This window comes from Typopeltis vanoorti, chromosome 5 (assembly GCF_054136105.1).
Source record: "Typopeltis vanoorti isolate ZY-2024b chromosome 5, IOZ_Tvanoo_1.0, whole genome shotgun sequence".
NCBI classification, from domain to species: Eukaryota; Metazoa; Arthropoda; class Arachnida; order Uropygi; family Thelyphonidae; genus Typopeltis; species Typopeltis vanoorti.
The window spans coordinates 107,012,417-107,030,205 of NC_143553.1; the positions used below are offsets into that span (position 1 = coordinate 107,012,417).

Here is a 17,789-nt window from a genome sequence, read left to right on the forward strand (position 1 = left end):
AGAATTTGTGTGCTCTGGAAACTAGTGATTTAATAATGCCAGATTTCTGAGATGGATGATGAGAGGAAGAATTGTGAATGTAGCGACCTGAGAGTATAGGTTTGCGAAAGACAGATGTGCCGATGGAACCTTCTTTTCTTTGAATGTGTAAATCCAAAAAGGAGATACCCCGTGGAGATTCTTTTTCTAACATAAAGTTGATGCGATGATGAAAAAGGTTAATTTTATCTAAAAACAGTTGTAATTCATGTTCGGGATGATCCCAGACTGCAAATACATCGTCGACATATCTTAACCAATTTTTGGTTTGGGTTCAAAAGTGAATATTTTTTCTCAAGGTGTTCTAGAAATAAATTTGCTAGGTTTGGTGATTAAGGAGATCCCATTGCTGTTCCTTCTTCTTGCTTGTAAATTTGACCTTTCCAGGTGAAGTAACCTGATGTAATAACAAACTTGAACAATTCAACTATATCAGACGGAAATTTTTCAGTTAGTAATTCTATTGTTTCTTTATGGAGAATGTTCGTGAAGAGGGAGACAATGTCAAAGCTGATTAACAAGTCAGCTGTTGACAGTTGAATGTCTTTCATTTTTGTGTGAAACTCTGTAGAATTTTTGATTGAAGAGACTGTGTGGCCTATGTGAGGACGGAGAAGGTTAGATAAGAATCTTGATAAATTGTAAATTGGACTGCTGATACAGTCTACGACAAGTCTGAGTGGAACATTAGTTTTGTGTAGCTTAGGTAAGCCATAAATTCTAGGCAGTCTTGCATGGTATGTCTTAAGTTTTTTTATTGTTTCTTCATCTAAGGAGGAAGTTTCATTAAGAGCTTATTTAATTTTCTGAGTTGACGTTTTGTAGGATCATAACCCAATTTGGCGTAAGTATTACGATCTCAAAGAAGTAAATTCATTTTCCGGTCATATGAATTTGTATCAAGAACCACAGTAGTATTTCTTTTATCAGCTCTGGTAATGATTATGTTTTTATTACGTTTTAAAGAAATAACAGCTCTCAATTCTGATGGTAGGATATTTAATTCTGAAGGTTTAGCATTGTAGATCACTTTAGCTACCTCAAAACAAAGTCTGTTGGCTTCAATATTGGAGAAATGGTCGACGTTTCTTTCTATATTATGTATGAAGTCTAAATATGGAAACATTTTGGTGAAATCGCAAATTTATGGCCTCTTGCTAGAATATTTAATTCGTCTGTTGTTAGAGATGGTTAGATAAATTGACTACCCATTTTTCCGTTGGTAATTTGTTAGTGATCTTTTTTGATCGATTTAATAGATTAAGGTATTTATTATGTAGAACACTATTGCTTTTATCAAAAGCTTTTTTTCCTGAATTCTTTGAGACAGTTATAATTAATTGTAGCAATTCTTGATTTAATGTATTTGACAAGACTGTTTCTAGTTCTGTAATATTTAAATTGTTTGTTGCTAATTCATGCTTAGAAACTCTTAACTGATTGAGTAGTAAGGAATGGCTTGCTTTTTGATAGATTTTATGAGTACCATGGAGATTTGATGACTTCCTTCAGTTTTGCAAAGGTTGGAATGAGATTATCGCATCTGCACTTTTTTTAAAACAGTGATTCGAGCTCGTAGCTTACCCTGTTTTAATTTCAGTTTTCCTAGCAAGTTTGTCTCCTGCGCTGTCATCTCCCGGTGAAGGAATAAAACTTTTTTTAAATAAGGAAACCTGTGGTGAGATATGCATGATAATAAATGATATGCATCAGCAGATTAATACAATGAGTGCAAGTTGAGTAATTATTATTATTGGGAAATTCAACTTCAGAGACACAGATTGGAAAGATCACATTGTAGGAGGGAAATGGAATTTATACACTTACTGAGAGATAATTATTTCAAAAAGCATGTAGAAAGGCTTATGTGTTCATCATACATGTTGTTTAATTTTGATGGTATATATCAGAATACAGAATTATAAATAAATAATTATTTATTGACTTATTGCTGACATTTCGCTGGTGTTATAACCAGCGTCTTCAGATCCCAAAAACACAGTTTGTCACAGTAAGTGAGATTACAACAACATCGTGTAACAAAGGGACTAGTTTTCACAAAATTGTAGCAACAACACAAAGACAAAGTCCTAAAAAAACAGAGAGAGAGAAAACAGGTACTAGTTATGTCTTAAGATGACTGTCTCCCAAATCTTAGGCAAATTTATACAGCCATATTTGTTGAGATTTGGAGTATGTTTTAAGGTTTCTGTTGCTTCTAAGAACAATCTCTTTGACTTGTAAAAGCTTCTGTGCCATACTTTTTTTTCTTCCAGTTGATCCTGTGCAGGGGTATCCAAAGCATGGTCTGCTAGGCCCGACTTGCCATAGTTGTAGTGCATGTATCTTTATGTTTTATGTTCTTTTATGTTCACTGTATCTTTTATGTTCACTAATTTGGATGTCCACAGTTCTTCCTGTCTGACCCAGTAAGCTTGATCACACAAACAGGGTACTTCGTAGACGCCTGGATATGATAAAGGAGGGATGCTGTCCTTGGATGAATGGATGAGAGTTGCTAATTTGACACATGGTCTGAATACAGTGCATAGTTGATGTTTATTGAGAATTCTAGATATGGGATGGTGACTGTTTTGTTGTAGTTCTCTGTGGAGAACTAAAGAAGGAGAATCCGATAATAAGGTAATCAATCCGTATTATGGGATGAGTTGTTTATTATTACACATCAAAAAATTAATTTCTCTTTTATTATCATTGTAGTTTTTAAAGTAGTAACTATTTTGCTTGTATAACAGTTGGAAAATTTTACATATAAAGGTCACCAACATGATTTCGTGTGTTGGTGGCCAATTCGTACATTATTTCTTTCTCTCCTTCAACACGAATTAACTCTTCTTGGCAGTCTGCCAACGACGACTCTCGCTTCTGTGGTCGGACAGTACACGCAACAAGCAAGCTGTTTCTTTATTCAGGTCTTCTACATTCTCTTGAACTTCCACCACCACAACTTTCACATATGCTATCTTACTACTACTTTCAATCACCTCATTTATACTATCTTTCACATTTCTTTTACTGCTGCTTAATTCTGGAACTGCTTTTGCTCCAGTACTTTCGATTTCACTTCAATACTAACTTCTGCTAGGTCATTCTTTCACTTCCGAAAAGACTCGCATTTTTGGCTCATAAAACATCTGTGACTCTTTCTCGCTCTACATTGCCACGCTCATATCACAATGCATTTTCTCTTGGCAATGAATACATGGCACACACACTACATTTTAGAAAATCACCCATATCAAACACCTTTCAAAACAATGGCTTGGTTGCCAATGTTCTAGTTCACATCAGCACGATGAGTAACACAGTTTATCTATCTTACACAGTATAAATATATCAAAAACGAATAATCACACTCAAGCACACAGTTATACACAAGAATACTATAATCACTAACTATCAGAATATCATTAAATCAATATTAAAACAATGACTTAGCTCTGAGCTAAGTCAATGTTTCAATCACGTGGTTTGCCCAGTATGCAACACCTGACGATCGACCAAATCAATCAATTTATGTATTATAATAATCCTATCTATCACAAGTAATAACATTATTGCCAGAACCTTTTGGAATATTTACTAAGTAATAACTAGTACAGATAAACATTACAACTTATAATGAAATTATGAGGAATAAAACAAATAAGACGTTTATTGAATAAAAGTGAATATACCAAAACATGCTAAACAATTAGAAAACATCAATTAAAATAAATTGTAAACTTATACCACAGCTGCAGGAAGGTAAACATACATCCAAAGAGGCAAAAAAAACAAACAAAGAACAGTTTTGAGGGCAAAGGAATAATGGTTACAATTAAATTACAAGATTGGAGGATAACCAGAGATAGATATTCTATAGCAAAAATAATTGAAGTTCCATCAAATATTATATGAACATAAAAAATGACTGCAAAAACACAACTGAAACAATAAGGTGCCAAAAATCCTATGACATCTACTGCAATTAATTTGTTGAAAATATTTCGATCACTGCCTTCTCATGTATTTATATCAATGTGACATTTCTTCACATTCCTAGGTCTATAAAGTTCAGTGGCAGTCTTACAAATGAATAATGATTGCCTCCTGGAAAGCTAATTATAAGTCTTAGATGACTGACTGATGCATGGTCACATGCATCAGCCATCTCATGCATCAGCTATTTCCAGACTGATGTGTAATGACATGCTTCTGTGTTTTGTGTGCATAAAACTTAGCACTGGTCTCTCACGATGTCTCCAGACTGCATGGAGATACCTGTATAATAATTATAATAATAATAATAATGATAACAATTACATGGGCTATCACAATGGGGACATATTCACAGGATGGTTAGCATATCCACTGAGTTGTTAGCATATCCGTTTTCTAACTAAAAGGTTCTGGGTTTGAATCCTGCTGTGGTTCAACAATGTTTGTGATTGTCTGGTGTAGATGATGAAGATAGTTGCGGTCGGTGGAGACAGAGCTGTAGAGCAGGTGCTCTCCATCGACAAGTCATTGGACTCTCTGGAGGTGTTACGTAATAATAATAATAATAATATTGAAATGTATATATACCAATGCTAGAAGTATCAAAAATAAGGGACAGGAATTTTAAGCATTGGTTAACTGATCTTTGTGAAAAATTATAGGTATCAATGAGACCTGGTTGATAGAAAATGATGAATGATGTTGTTATAGAGATAGAATGTAAAGGGTATTGTATTCATACTAGTGGCAGTGAACGGCAGTAGATGGCGTTGGTGTAGATCAGGGCTGTCCAAAGCACTGCCCGTGGGCCACATGCAGCCCAGCCTACGATTTTGTGCAGCCCGACTGTGGGTTTTTATTTTCATGGGCGAAAAAATAAAATAACAATTTGAAATCGAATGTGTATTAGAGATTTTAATTCTATCATTAATCGATAATCTCAATGTTGATAATTTTATTTGGTGTTTTTACATCACTATACACCCACATGTTTTTCAAATACTGGATGTGTCAAAGAAGAGTTCTTACACTGTTTTGTTCCAATGCACATGCTCTGGGTGCTCACACAGAATGTGAGTGCACAATTAGTGTTGTTCATTTGTTCAGCATTCAAGGTTGTGTCGCTGCTGCTCACCAAATTACTAGATATGCATTGTGATGTGGCCCTTGGATAATTTTTTTTTCTAATGTGGCCCTTAGATTACCTAAGGTTGGATAGCCCTGGTGTAGATGATGATAGGGATGGTGGTTTGGTGGAGACAGAGTTGTAGAGGGCGTCCTCCCTCAATGAGTCTTTGAACTCCTTGGAGGTGTCACATAATATTAATAATAGTATTTTCAAGAAGGATAGAGGATAGATGTCATGCATTGGCAGATCAATCAATGATTATTGGGGACTTCAACTATGAAAGCATAGAATGGAGTGAGGAAAGAGGGGTATGTATGGTATGTATGACAAGATGAAAGTGGAATTTATACAGTTGTAAGGAGATAATATCCAAAAAACTGTGTCATAGAGGGGTACCAAGAGTTTGAGAGTGCTGGATCTGGTAACAGCATCATATGATATGCCCATAACCAAAGTAGTCATTCAGCCATCATTTGGGAAGAGTGGCCATGTAGTCTTGTTTAGCAAGTTCCTAAACATGTGGAATTTTCTCCCAAGAAAGGATTTATGTTGAACTATAAAGCTGATAATTATGACAATCTTAGTAGGCATCTTGGAGCAGTTAATTGAATTAAGAGGCTACAAGGAAAGAATGTCAGTAGTGCATGGGAAGTAGTCAGAGATTGTTTGAGAGAAGTGGTATCAGACTGCATATCCACAGTCAGGAGGATAAACCAAGTGGAGGTTAAATGCATGAGTAGAGATATAAAGCAAGAGAAAAAAAAAAAGAAAACAATATGGAGAGACACATAAAGAAAAAGGCAATCAGCATACTCATGTGCAAAACAAAGTGCAAGCAAGAAAGGTGACTAGTATAGTAAGAATGGCCAAATCAGATTATGAGAGAAAATTAGCTAAACAGGCAAAGGAAATCCAAAAGAGATTTTTCATTATGTAGCAAGCAAGAGGAAAAATGACTATGGAAGGATGACTTTTATAAATGCTGATGACAGGAAGGTGACAGAGGCCAAAGAAATAGTTGAGTTACTGAGTGGTCATTTTGGCAAGGTGATCATCTAGGTGGAAATTTTGCGGTTGCTAATGTGACAGAGATTCATATCAAAATTGAGGTATACGAATACGAGTTGCTCAGTATATTGAAAAATATCAGTGTGAATACAGCAATGAGACTGCATGGCATGTCGCTCATGTACTACATTAATGTACAGTTTCCTCCATATTTATCAACTAATAACTATCTCTTCTCATATCTTCACTGATAAGCATTTGCTCGACAAAGTGAAACACACACACACACACACACACACACACACAATATACCAGGGCTTTTTTTCAGCCGGAACGCATTCTTGTAAACTTTTCTGGACCGTTCCGGCAGAAAAATATATATATACACAATGTACATATATACAATAATATATAATATACTGGTATTGGACAAAAAAAAAATGGAAACACTGAGCTATGAGGTTGCATTATCAGCAGCTGCAACGCAGTGTCTATGATGCACCAAACACAGATGCAGTTGATATGCAAATATACTCCCAACTTTCCCAGGGTATAAAGTATAAAGGCAAATGGAGGCCTGCCACCATTTATTACATGATAGAATGAAATCCAGAGAGGACCTCAGTGACTTTGAAAGGGGTGTGATTGTTGGAGCCAGGCTGGCATTGCATCTATGACCCAGAACAGCTGAAATTGCACATTTTAGTTGAGGAGCAGTCTTTAAGGTTATGTCAGCTTACCAACCAGAGACAAGACAAACATGAACAAGCTTTAAAAAATAAGCTAAATGCAATAATGGACAAAATTGCTCACTGGAAAAAAAAAAAAAACAACGCCTGAGCATTAGTGCACTGTTCCATGAAAAAAGGAAGGCTATTGCTGAACAATTGTGTGAAAAATACAACACCAGTCATGAGAAACCCATTTCAACAAAAACTCTGCACTGTGAAACTACAGAGAGTTGGATCACAGTCAGGCTGCCTTACACAAGCCTTTGATCACTCCCATAAATGCACACATCATCCAATGATGTAAAGATCACAGGCAATGGACTACACAACAGTGGAGAGATGTTAATATAGTCCATCAGTGGTTAAATTCAGCCAGGGTCCTCCAGGGCCTGGCCTTCGACCCAGAACATTTGTCTGTTTTGTGACTTTTCTCCCTTTATGGTAATTATGCATACATTATTGTGTTATTATTCAATAATTGTTTACAGTTTTGAATGTGTATATAAAGTAAATATCAAGAGTTGCCTGATTACGAATGCATGATGAAAGGGACAGGGAGGATTTGGAGCTTCCTGTATTGAGTTATCTTGCAGCAATTGACAAGCAAACATTATTGCAGCATAGTGTAGTGGAATTTTGAAAGACTCCTAGTGATATTTTGTCTTTTCTGGTTGGCGACACTGTCAGCAACCAACAATACAACAGGAGATTAGAAATTGTTTATCAAAGCTTGTGATTGTGAGAAGCACAAAGAAAATCATGCAACATTTTTGTGTTTATGTAGGCCTAATATTTCAGCTATAGATAAGTACATTAGTACCTTCTTTAAATGTGGATAACAGTGATAATACAAAATGAGTTTGTAATGATAGTTTGAGTGTAGTTTCTGAAGAGGGCTAGGGAGTTTATTCATTTAGAATTTAACCAATGGGTCCAATGAATCCACATTCACACTTTTTTCTGCAAATGGCGAATATATGTGTGGCATCAGCCAAAGCAAGCTTACCAGACAGAGTGCTTGTTTCTAAATGTGAAAGGTTTTGGTTGTTCTGTAACAGTCTGGAGCACATTTTCATGATATGGTTTGGCTCTACTTGTTGTATTCGAAGGTAAAGTGGATGTTGCACATTATCTTTCAATCATAAGTGATCATCTTCATCCCATGGTGACACACTTTTCTCCTACATAGCCAGCCACGTTTCGACAGAATAATGCTCCTATTCATCGAGCAAATGTGGTCACCTGGTGGTTTGCAAAACACGACTGTGAAGTATCCTGCCTGCCATGTCCATCCCAATCATCAGACTTAAATCCTGTAGAACACAATTCTGCAGACCACTAAGTTATGTAATTTTTTTTAAAAAATGAATGTGGGGATTACCAACATTTACATATACATTTACAACATATATTATATATATATTACGTATTTACATACAATAATTACATATTTACATACAACACTTACATACAGATATACAATATTTTACATATACATAAACATTTACAAATACATATGAAAACTTAATTAAGTTGGAAGTAAACGATTAAAAGTGTATCATCACTGAACAAAGTTTTAATTTTTAAAATCAGTTTCCGATTTGCTGTGGGCAAATGAATGGGTATTTCAGTGCTGTCCTGCTGAATCCCCATTCATCTGCCAACACAGCAACTTTTCTATTTTATGTGTTACTCCCATTCATCTGCCCATACTCAAGAAGCTAACCCCCACAACAACTTTTATCTTCACGCACTCTCTGATTCGACCTGCGACATGTAAACTGTTCCATTCGCTGAGTGCATTGGGAGACAAGGGGAAAATGTTGTTCTTATCTTACTCCATTCATTATAATACTGACATTGACATCCATGGATAACATCCCTTGTCCTGTCAAATCATTCCCTTCATATACCCAAAAATTTCACTCAGAACCTCCCAAAGCCATTAATGCCCCCCCATCCACACACACACACACACACACACACACACACACTTCCGTTAGATACGAATTGCCTTTATTTCCCTGAGGAGTTTTCCATGACCAGCAAAAAATTATTTAAGATATCCTGTTAAGTGAGGTCATTCCCGATATCTATAAACAGTCTAACCCATGATGTTAGTCGCAAAGTGCCATCCACGTGGTTGGGCTCATTTCCCACCAGCGACCGTATGCTGTATATACTGTAGGCATGTGATTTGTACTAATCATGTTATGATGGTGGTTTTAATTATGTCCATCCTGTTTTATCCAGAGGTACAACAGTGGTCATCTTAAATCTGGCAAATTTATTAATCGTGTGGTGGTTTTATTTATATCCGCCCTGTGTGCTGCTTGTGATTTCTGTACAATCCATGACCATACGGATGTTGTTGTCTGCGTGCGATGGATTCGGTGTGCTCGGCCACATATTCCTGAAGTGACCATTCGAGATACGAAACTTCACTAAATGGGACGTGAGCAGCTATCCTCCTTGCCAGCAGAGCTGAGCCTAACTGTGACGTCACTTTGAGTAACTGTCATTTCATCACCGATTTTGTCTGATTTTGGAATGGATTAATTCCAAAACCAGTAAAGAAAATAATCGGAAACTGTAGTAAAGATAAATAATATGATATAATTATGTTACTACTTACGTTTAGTGAGATGGTTCAGTTTCTTGGTCTTTGCAGAGTTGCTGAATATCTGGCTAAATATTGGTCAACCTCAGGCGAAGATCTGCACCCACACTAAGATGATTTCTGTATTTTTTTTATTTAAGGAGTGATAAAAATTCTTTCTCACAAAGATAGGCTGTAGAAAACTGCATGACAATTTTCAATGCTCCTTCAGATAATTCGGGAAATTCACTTCTCACTGAAGGTGAGATCCAGAATCGAGCCAAACCACGATCATGGAATTGCATTTTAAGCCCACTGTCACTTGAAAGCTGAATTAGTTGTTCTTTTTTCGAATACGAAAAGTCGTTCTCATGACTATAAGCCTGAAATAGATCACAAACCCACAGAAATTTCATATAAAAAGGTATTCGGAAAATAAATTTCAAAATTCTGTTTCAGAGTTATGAGGTGGTTACAAACACCTTTTTCAGAAACTCAGAATCAACAAAACGATCATTCTCCACTAAAATTCTCCACTCTTACATGACTAATGCACAACACCAGTTGTTGTTTTTTCTTTTTTCCCAAATGCCTTTATTTTGTCGTAAGCATCAAAAACAGTTAAAGAATTTCCCTGAAGGGAGGGATTTAGTTCATTTAATTTTGAACAAAATGTCTGAAAGATAGGATAGTGTTGATAACCATGCTTCGTCAACAAGGAGGGATGGAAAATGAGAATTACATTCATTTAGAAATAATAAAACTTCGTACCTTAATTGAAATAAGGCTGTTAGTACTTTGCCCCTGAAAAGCCAGGGGCAAATTTCAGAATGAAGCAAAAGTTGTGTATATTCACTGTCCATTTTATTGCAGAATACTGAAAATAACCTGTAATTTAACTGTCAAACTTTAATAAAATTAACTAGCTTTACTGCGTTGTATAGCACAGTTTTAAATCCTGGTGGCATTCCTTTGGAGTCTAATGCTTCCCTATGTATGAAACAATATACCTAATTCATATCCGGAGCTACTTCCTTGACCATAGAAATAACCCCGCTATGCCTGCCTGTAAGGGCACGAGCTCCATCCAAACAGAAGCCCATGCATTTTTCCCACTGGATCTCCCTTTGTGTATTATGTAATTATTGAGTGTGAAATATTCCTTCTCCAGCTGTTCGGGATGACAAAGTTCTACAAAACAGAATATCATCATGAATGTTATTATCATGTGCATATCTAATGTAGCATGTTAACTGCACAACATCTGTAACATCAGTAGTCTCGTAGATTTGTAATGCATAATAAGAGCTCTTCTTAAGTCTTTCGATTAACTGAGATTCTACGTCACCTGCCATATCATTAATTCTACGACCTACAGTGTCATTGAAAGAGGAGTCAAATCAACACCTTTAAAACTTGTTGCCAAACATAGTTTTTACCATATCTTTTACAGCTGGAAGTAATAAAATTTCCCCGATAGAATGAGGTTTCCCTGTTTTCGCTATGCACAAACTTAAGAGATAGGATGAGAGTGTCTGTTGAGAGCTCCTGATAAGATAAGTGTTATTTTAAGTTATCATTGACAATTTTGCTTGAATGTTACGTAGTTTTGTTTGCTTTGCATATCTTAGTGTGTCTGTTTGTGTGGTTTTGGTGTTTCGATTATTAATTTGATAAAATATGATAAAAGCGAGCACATGGCTCCAGTAAAAAGGAATATGGCGGCTAATAATAATGGTTCACCATCTTTGTTCAATAACTGTAATATAAAGGAGTTTATTCAGTGTACTACCTGCAAAATGTACGCTTTGTGGAGAACGGCTGGAGTATGGTTAGATGATGATAATGGAGTGAATGTGTGTAGGAAATGTAAGGAAAATGAGGAATTAAAGTGAATTTCAGGTCATGAGTGAGACAGTTTTGTCAAATTTCAGAATGAAGAAAACAGTGATATGATAAGAAACTGCACGGTTGTATACCAGAGAACTGTGAGGGTATGAATGTAGAAAGTGTGAATGATGGTATTAATACAGAGAAAATTAATGGGTTAACAGTTAATAAAAAAAGATGAGATAGATGCAATGAGTGAGATCATGTTGTTAAGCGGAACGATACATAGAGCAAAACGGCAGCTAGAGCGTATGCACAAATGTCTACTGAGTGTACCAGCCAATAATAAAGAGTATGATAGGAAAAATAAGAGTATGTTTGTGAACGTAAACAAAATGAAGGAGGGAGTGCTATATGGAGATTCACTAGTACGATGTGTGTTAGTAGATAATTTGACAAAATCGTACCAACCTGGTGCAACCATCAAGGACATAAGTGAGTCTATCATAGAGCAAAAGACAAGGATGAAAGAAATGATAGTTGGGGCAGGTACGAATGATTTGAAAGGAGATAAAATGGAAATGATAGAACACCTGAATGAATTGTTTGAGGTAGAAAGAGAAAAGAATGAGAGAGTTAGGATGATTAGTCTTTTGCCGCGGTACGACAGTGAAGTGTTTAGAAGGAGGGCCAAAATTGCAAATGACTTTATGTGTGGGTTATGCATGAAAAGTGGTGTGAAATTTGTGGACGTGTGGAGTGAGTGAGTTCGATGGGCGAAAGGATCTATATAAGATGGATGGTTTGCATTTCGATTGATTCGGTGTAAGGAGACTTGAAAAAGTATTGTTGAATGAAGTGGATGTGCAGAATCAGGGAAACTAGATTTATTAAGGGGGGGAGTAGATATGCAGACCTTAGGGAGGCAGCTGAGTGTATGAATGAGTATAATATGCCCGAGCAAGTACGAAGGACAACAAATCAGAATGGGATAGTTAGTATAAATCATCACGGTAGGGAATGAGGCTAACGGAGGTCTGCAATTCATGTACACTAATGCTAGGAGTATTAGGAACAAGATGGAAGAATTTTTGGCCTTGGTTGGCACTTCCAGACCACAGGTTATTGGCATTAGTGAAACATGGCTGACTGTAGATGATATAGCTAGTGGGATTGAATGTGATGGGTATAGTGTGTTCAGGAATGACAGGGAGAATAAAATGGGGGAGGAGTATTGTTGATGATAGCTGATGAGCTGCAGTCAAGGAGAATAAAAGTTGAACTGCAGGATAGAGAAAAGAGCACATTTGAGGCCATTTAGTGAGAGATTGTGGCTAGCAGAACAAAATATACAATTGGGAGCTGCTATAGACCAAGTGATGGAAAAGATAGTGGAGATAGTATGCATAAGCAAATAGAAAAAAATGAGTAGAAGGAGGGTAATTATTATGGGAGATTTCAACTATGGTAGCATTGATTGGAGTGAGGAGAGGACACACGGGAGGAAGGAATTGGATTTTATGCGGTTATTAAGGGATAACTATCTGAAACAGCAAGTAATGGAAAATACTAGGGGTCGGAGAGTGCTTGACCTAGTAATTGCATCTGAGGATTTGGCTGTAACTAATATGACCACATTATCACCAATTGGTGAGAGTGATCATAGGGTCTTCACTTGGGAGGTGGCTAAAGGTGTGGAATTTACAATTAAGACAGGGCACACATGGAATCATCAGGCTGGTAAGTATGACAAGCTTAGGAGTTTGATTGGTTCAGTGCCATGGCATGTAAACTGCAAGGGCTAGAAGTTGATAGTGCATGGGAGGCAGTTAGGAAGTGTTTGCATGAAGCAATGGCTGACGGTATACCAAGAGTCTGAATAATAAATCAAGTAGGGATTAAATGGATGAATAACACCATTAAGCTTGAGCTGCAAAAAAAGAAACAGCTATTGAGGGAATTTAAGGAGAAAGGTGACCAGCAGGCACATGAACGATATGAAGTGCAAGCCAGAAGGTTAACGAGTGTGGTAAGAAAAGCAAAAACGGATTATGAAAGAACATTAGCCATGCAGGCTAAAGAGAATCGCAAACAGTTTTTTCGATATGTTGCAAGTAAAAGAAAAAATCAATATGGCAGAATGATTTTAAAGAATGCTGATGGTAGGGAGGTAACTGAATCAGTTGATATAGTTGAATTACTGAGCGAGAAGTTTGCAAGAGTATATTATCCAGGTGGTAACATTGCAGGAATGAATGAACCAATAGATTTTATGGGAATTGTGGTGAATGAAGTGGAGATGAATAGTCTATTACAAAACCTCAATGTCAATACATTTGTGGGATTGGATGGTATACCAGCTCGTGTCGTATGTGAAGCAGCACAAGAATTGTCAGTACCCTTGACCATTTTGTTTAATTTGAGTCTCGGGTCTGGGTTAGTCCCAAGGGGGTGGAAGGAGCAGAAAATAGTTCCACTGCATAATGGTGGTTCCAAGACTGCTGATGTAAATTACTGACCGATTAGCATATCAAAAATCGTTTTCAAGGTATTGGAGAAATTAGTCAAGAAAAGAATAAAGGATTGGATAGATGAAAATGGGATATTATATGGGAGACAACATGGTTTTGTGAAGGGTAGATCATGCCTCAGTAACTTGCTCACGCTTTATAACACAGTGACGGCTGAACTGGATAAGGGTAATGGGTTTACAGTGATTCTACTGGACCTTGCTAAAGCCTTTGATAGGATACCACATGGAACTCAAGAGGGTTGTTGATGGACAGATACCAGAGAGCGGTTTATTCAGGAGTTGAGTCCAAACGACGACTTGTGACTAGTGGTGTGCTGCAGAGTTCTGTTCTTGGAACACTGCTGTTTAATTTGTTCATTAACGATCTGAGAGGAAGTGTTCACTTGTTTGCTGATGATTCAAAGTTGGGTAGAGCAATTGTGAGTGCACAGGATGTCAAAATTTTGCAGGATGATTTGGATAGTTTGGAGGAATGGCTAGGGAAAATGGATGTCAATTTAATGTGGCAAAGTGTAAGGTTATGAATTTTGTGGTGAAAAGATTAGCAGCAGTATATCACATTGGTGGAACCATACTCCAGGAGATTGATGAAGCCAGGAATTTGGGGGTGTTGGTGGATAGGGAATTGAAGTTTAGGGGGGCACATTGCAAAAGTGGCTAAATCAGCTCATGAAATCACTTGGCTTCTGAAAAATACTTTAACAAGCAGAGACAAACAAGTTATTGTTCCTCTGTATTGAGCCTTGATAAGACCCCATCTAGACTACTGTGCCCAGATATGGGCACCAGGGTTTCTTCTTGATGGGGAGGAGGTGGAGAGGATCCAGAGACGAGTGACCAAGATGATAGCAGGTCTGTGGAATGAACCTTATGAGAACAGGTTGAAGATTTGTGGGTTGCAAAAATTGGTCGATAGGCAGAAAGGGGGTGATATGATTGAGACATTCAAATTACTGAAGTGCTTCTATAAGATTAATCCAGAAGATATTTTTGAGAACAGGACTGATGGGAGGACTAGGGGCCATACATGGAAGTTGGGCAAGAATGTGGTTAGCAGGGGTGTTAAGAGCTAGGTTTTTTCCTTTGAGAGTAGTGAATGAGTGAAATAAGCTGCCAGAGTCCATTGTGGGTGCTATGACCGTGCATGAGTTCGAGGTGAGCTATCATAGATACTGTGTGAATGTCGAATAGTTGTTCTTGACATGATGTTAAGGCCTCCATCGATGAGTCTGTCGACTCCTTGGAGTTGCCCGTAATAATAATAATAATGCTTCCTGTGCCTTGCTAGTAATCAACCATGGCCAAAACTACATCTTTCCCATGATTTAATGTCACTAATCGTCGCTGAAATTGGCTTTTTTTTTTTCATTTTGTTTATTTTTCACATCACAATGTTTAATTTCTAAATGTCGGAGTTTCATGGGTTTCATGCACTCGTTCAACAACACTTCATAACACAAAGCACATTGAGTTTTCTATTCACTTTCATGTCCACACCAAGTAAACCCGAATTCCAAATATGAACTATTAATATTTCCTACTATATTTTTTCTTTGAAATGCTTGTTTCTTCTACTTTAATAGTGTCAGGTTTACTGGCTGTTACAACACGTGCATTACAATTAGGGCTAGTATCTCCTGTTTCATTTGCTCTTCTTTTCAAAGTTCTAAGCCACTATTCCATTATTAAAATACATTTCTGAAAAATATATAAATACTGGGGTTAACTCACGACACTCACGACACACTTTGCTCATGTATCAATTAGCACTTCTGAAGGTATACTGAGCCTTGGTTGAAGGCGGCAAACCTTCAGTAATAAAAATCAATAAACAACAAGCAATTGGTTGAAATGTGGATAACACATGTTCACTTCAAATCTGACAAAACAGCAAGGGAAGGCAGAAGAAATAATGTGCACTTCACCACTCTTGTTATTCTTCATTCTGCACTACAATAATTTGTAGCGGCAGAATGACGAGTAATAAAAGAGAGGTGAAGTGAATAACAATATAGTTTTAATGCTTCCGCCTTTGAACATTCTGACGTTATTTGTTGTTTTTTTCAGTTTTCATTTGATTTCAATCATTTATACTTGCTTATTCAATATTAAATTGTTTGGATAATTAAAAAATATATATTTATTTAATTAATTAAAGTCTGCCAGCAGATCACCAGTCCCACTGTTGCGGAGCACAGGTTGAGAAACGCTGCTATAGAACATTTATGGGACATTTTGGAGTGAGCTCTCAGGCAATATTTCCCAAAAGGCAAATTGATCCAGTTTCTGTTAGACAAATGATGTAAAATTCCTGTTGAGTTTCAAGCACTGACAGAGTCTCTCCCTCAAAGAATTCATTCTGTACTAGATGCTCACAGCACACCAATGGCAAATTAATCAAAATGTGAGCCTCCATAGCTCAGTCAGTAGAGATGAATGGTCTGGGGCACATTCTCATGCCATGGTTTGGCTCCACTTGTTGTATTCAAAGGTAGAGTGGATGCTGCACATTATCTTTCAATCAAAAATGATCATCTTCATCCCATGGTGACAAACTTTTTCCTACACAGCCAGCCATGTTTCAATACATTTCAAATTAAACTCGGTCAGAAAGACTTGGGTTCAATTCCTGGCCGTGATGTGAGGAACCATTATCAGGAATACTTAAGAAACAGTCCCTGCCAGTCATAGGCCTGATTTGTCAGCTATTCCACTCCTGACCCCTGGATAAAATGGGGGGGGGACCCTATTTTAAGGTGCTGCTATACCTCCCCATAAAAGGGGCTCACAGCCATTGTATCATCATACAAAATAAATAAATACATGAAATAAAAAATGGAAATATGTCACTGTTTCCATTTTTTTGTCCATTACCTGTATATACAACAAATATATATATATACACACACACACAACACACACACACACACACACACGTGTGTGTGTGTGTGTTGCTGTTGTTCATTATTAATGGCTTACCTTTAAACAGTGGTGCTAGTGACTTAAACAAATGATACGGTCCCATGCCACTGTACTGTGCAATTGCTGTCTCAATTAAAAATATCGGAAATCCAATAATGAAAGCAAGTATAATATACGCAAGGACAAATGCACCTAAAATAAGAAAGATAATAATATGAATGTATATCATCCAGAGTGCCACAGCAGGAATCTGCAAATTTCAGGAGTTGATTATTTGATTAATTTTAAGCAAAAAAGAAAGAAAGAATATTAATACCAATATTGGGGAGATAAAGTCATTTCACTATTTGGCAGCTGGTAACTGCACCACTGCATGACTTTGAATGGATTAGTCTAGTTTATGTAAGGTGGAGAGGATCCAGACACAAGTGACTAAGATGATAGCAGGTCTATGGAATGAACCATATGAGAACAGATTGAAGATTTGTGGGTTGCAGAAACTAGTTGATAGGTGGAAAAGGGAAGATATGATTAATATGATATGACTGAGACATCCAAATTGCTAAAGGGTTTCTATAAGATTAATTCAGAAGATATTTTTGAGATCAGGACTAGTGGTGGGAGAACTAGGGGACACCTATGGAAGCTGGGCAAGAGTGTAGTTAGCAGGGGTGTTAGAGCTGGGTTCTTTACTTTTAGAGTGGTAAATAAGTGGAATAAGCTGCCAGAGTCTGTTGTGGGTGCTACAACGATGAGCAAGTTCAAGGCAAGATATGATATGATAGATACTGTGAGAATGTCATATAGTTGTGTGGACATGATGTTTGGGACCTCCCTCGATGAGTCTAAGGACTCCCTGGAGTCGCCCGAAATAATAATAATAATAATAATAATAGAACCAAGGTAAAAAACTTTCAACATATGTAATTTAGTTTTCATAAATGTGCTCGGAACTTATAAACTGTTCCATTGTGTGTTACTTGAGCAACAATGTTT

General features: G+C 37.0%; 1 protein-coding gene across 5 annotated transcripts in view; it reads right to left on the reverse strand.

Moving 5' to 3' along the window:
- The window catches only part of LOC150106709 (sodium- and chloride-dependent glycine transporter 2-like), a 626,004-nt gene that overhangs the window by 560,533 nt on the left and 47,682 nt on the right, over positions 1-17,789 (reverse strand). For 4 of the 5 annotated variants that reach the window (XM_090393293.1, XM_090393296.1, XM_090393294.1 and 1 more), the window contains exon 3: positions 16,851-16,985. The exons of the other annotated variant lie outside the window; for it this stretch is intronic. In XM_090393293.1, coding sequence (XP_090249419.1) covers positions 16,851-16,985 — 135 coding nt within the window. The remainder of the gene's footprint in view (positions 1-16,850; positions 16,986-17,789) is intronic. 5 annotated transcript variants of the gene reach the window in all.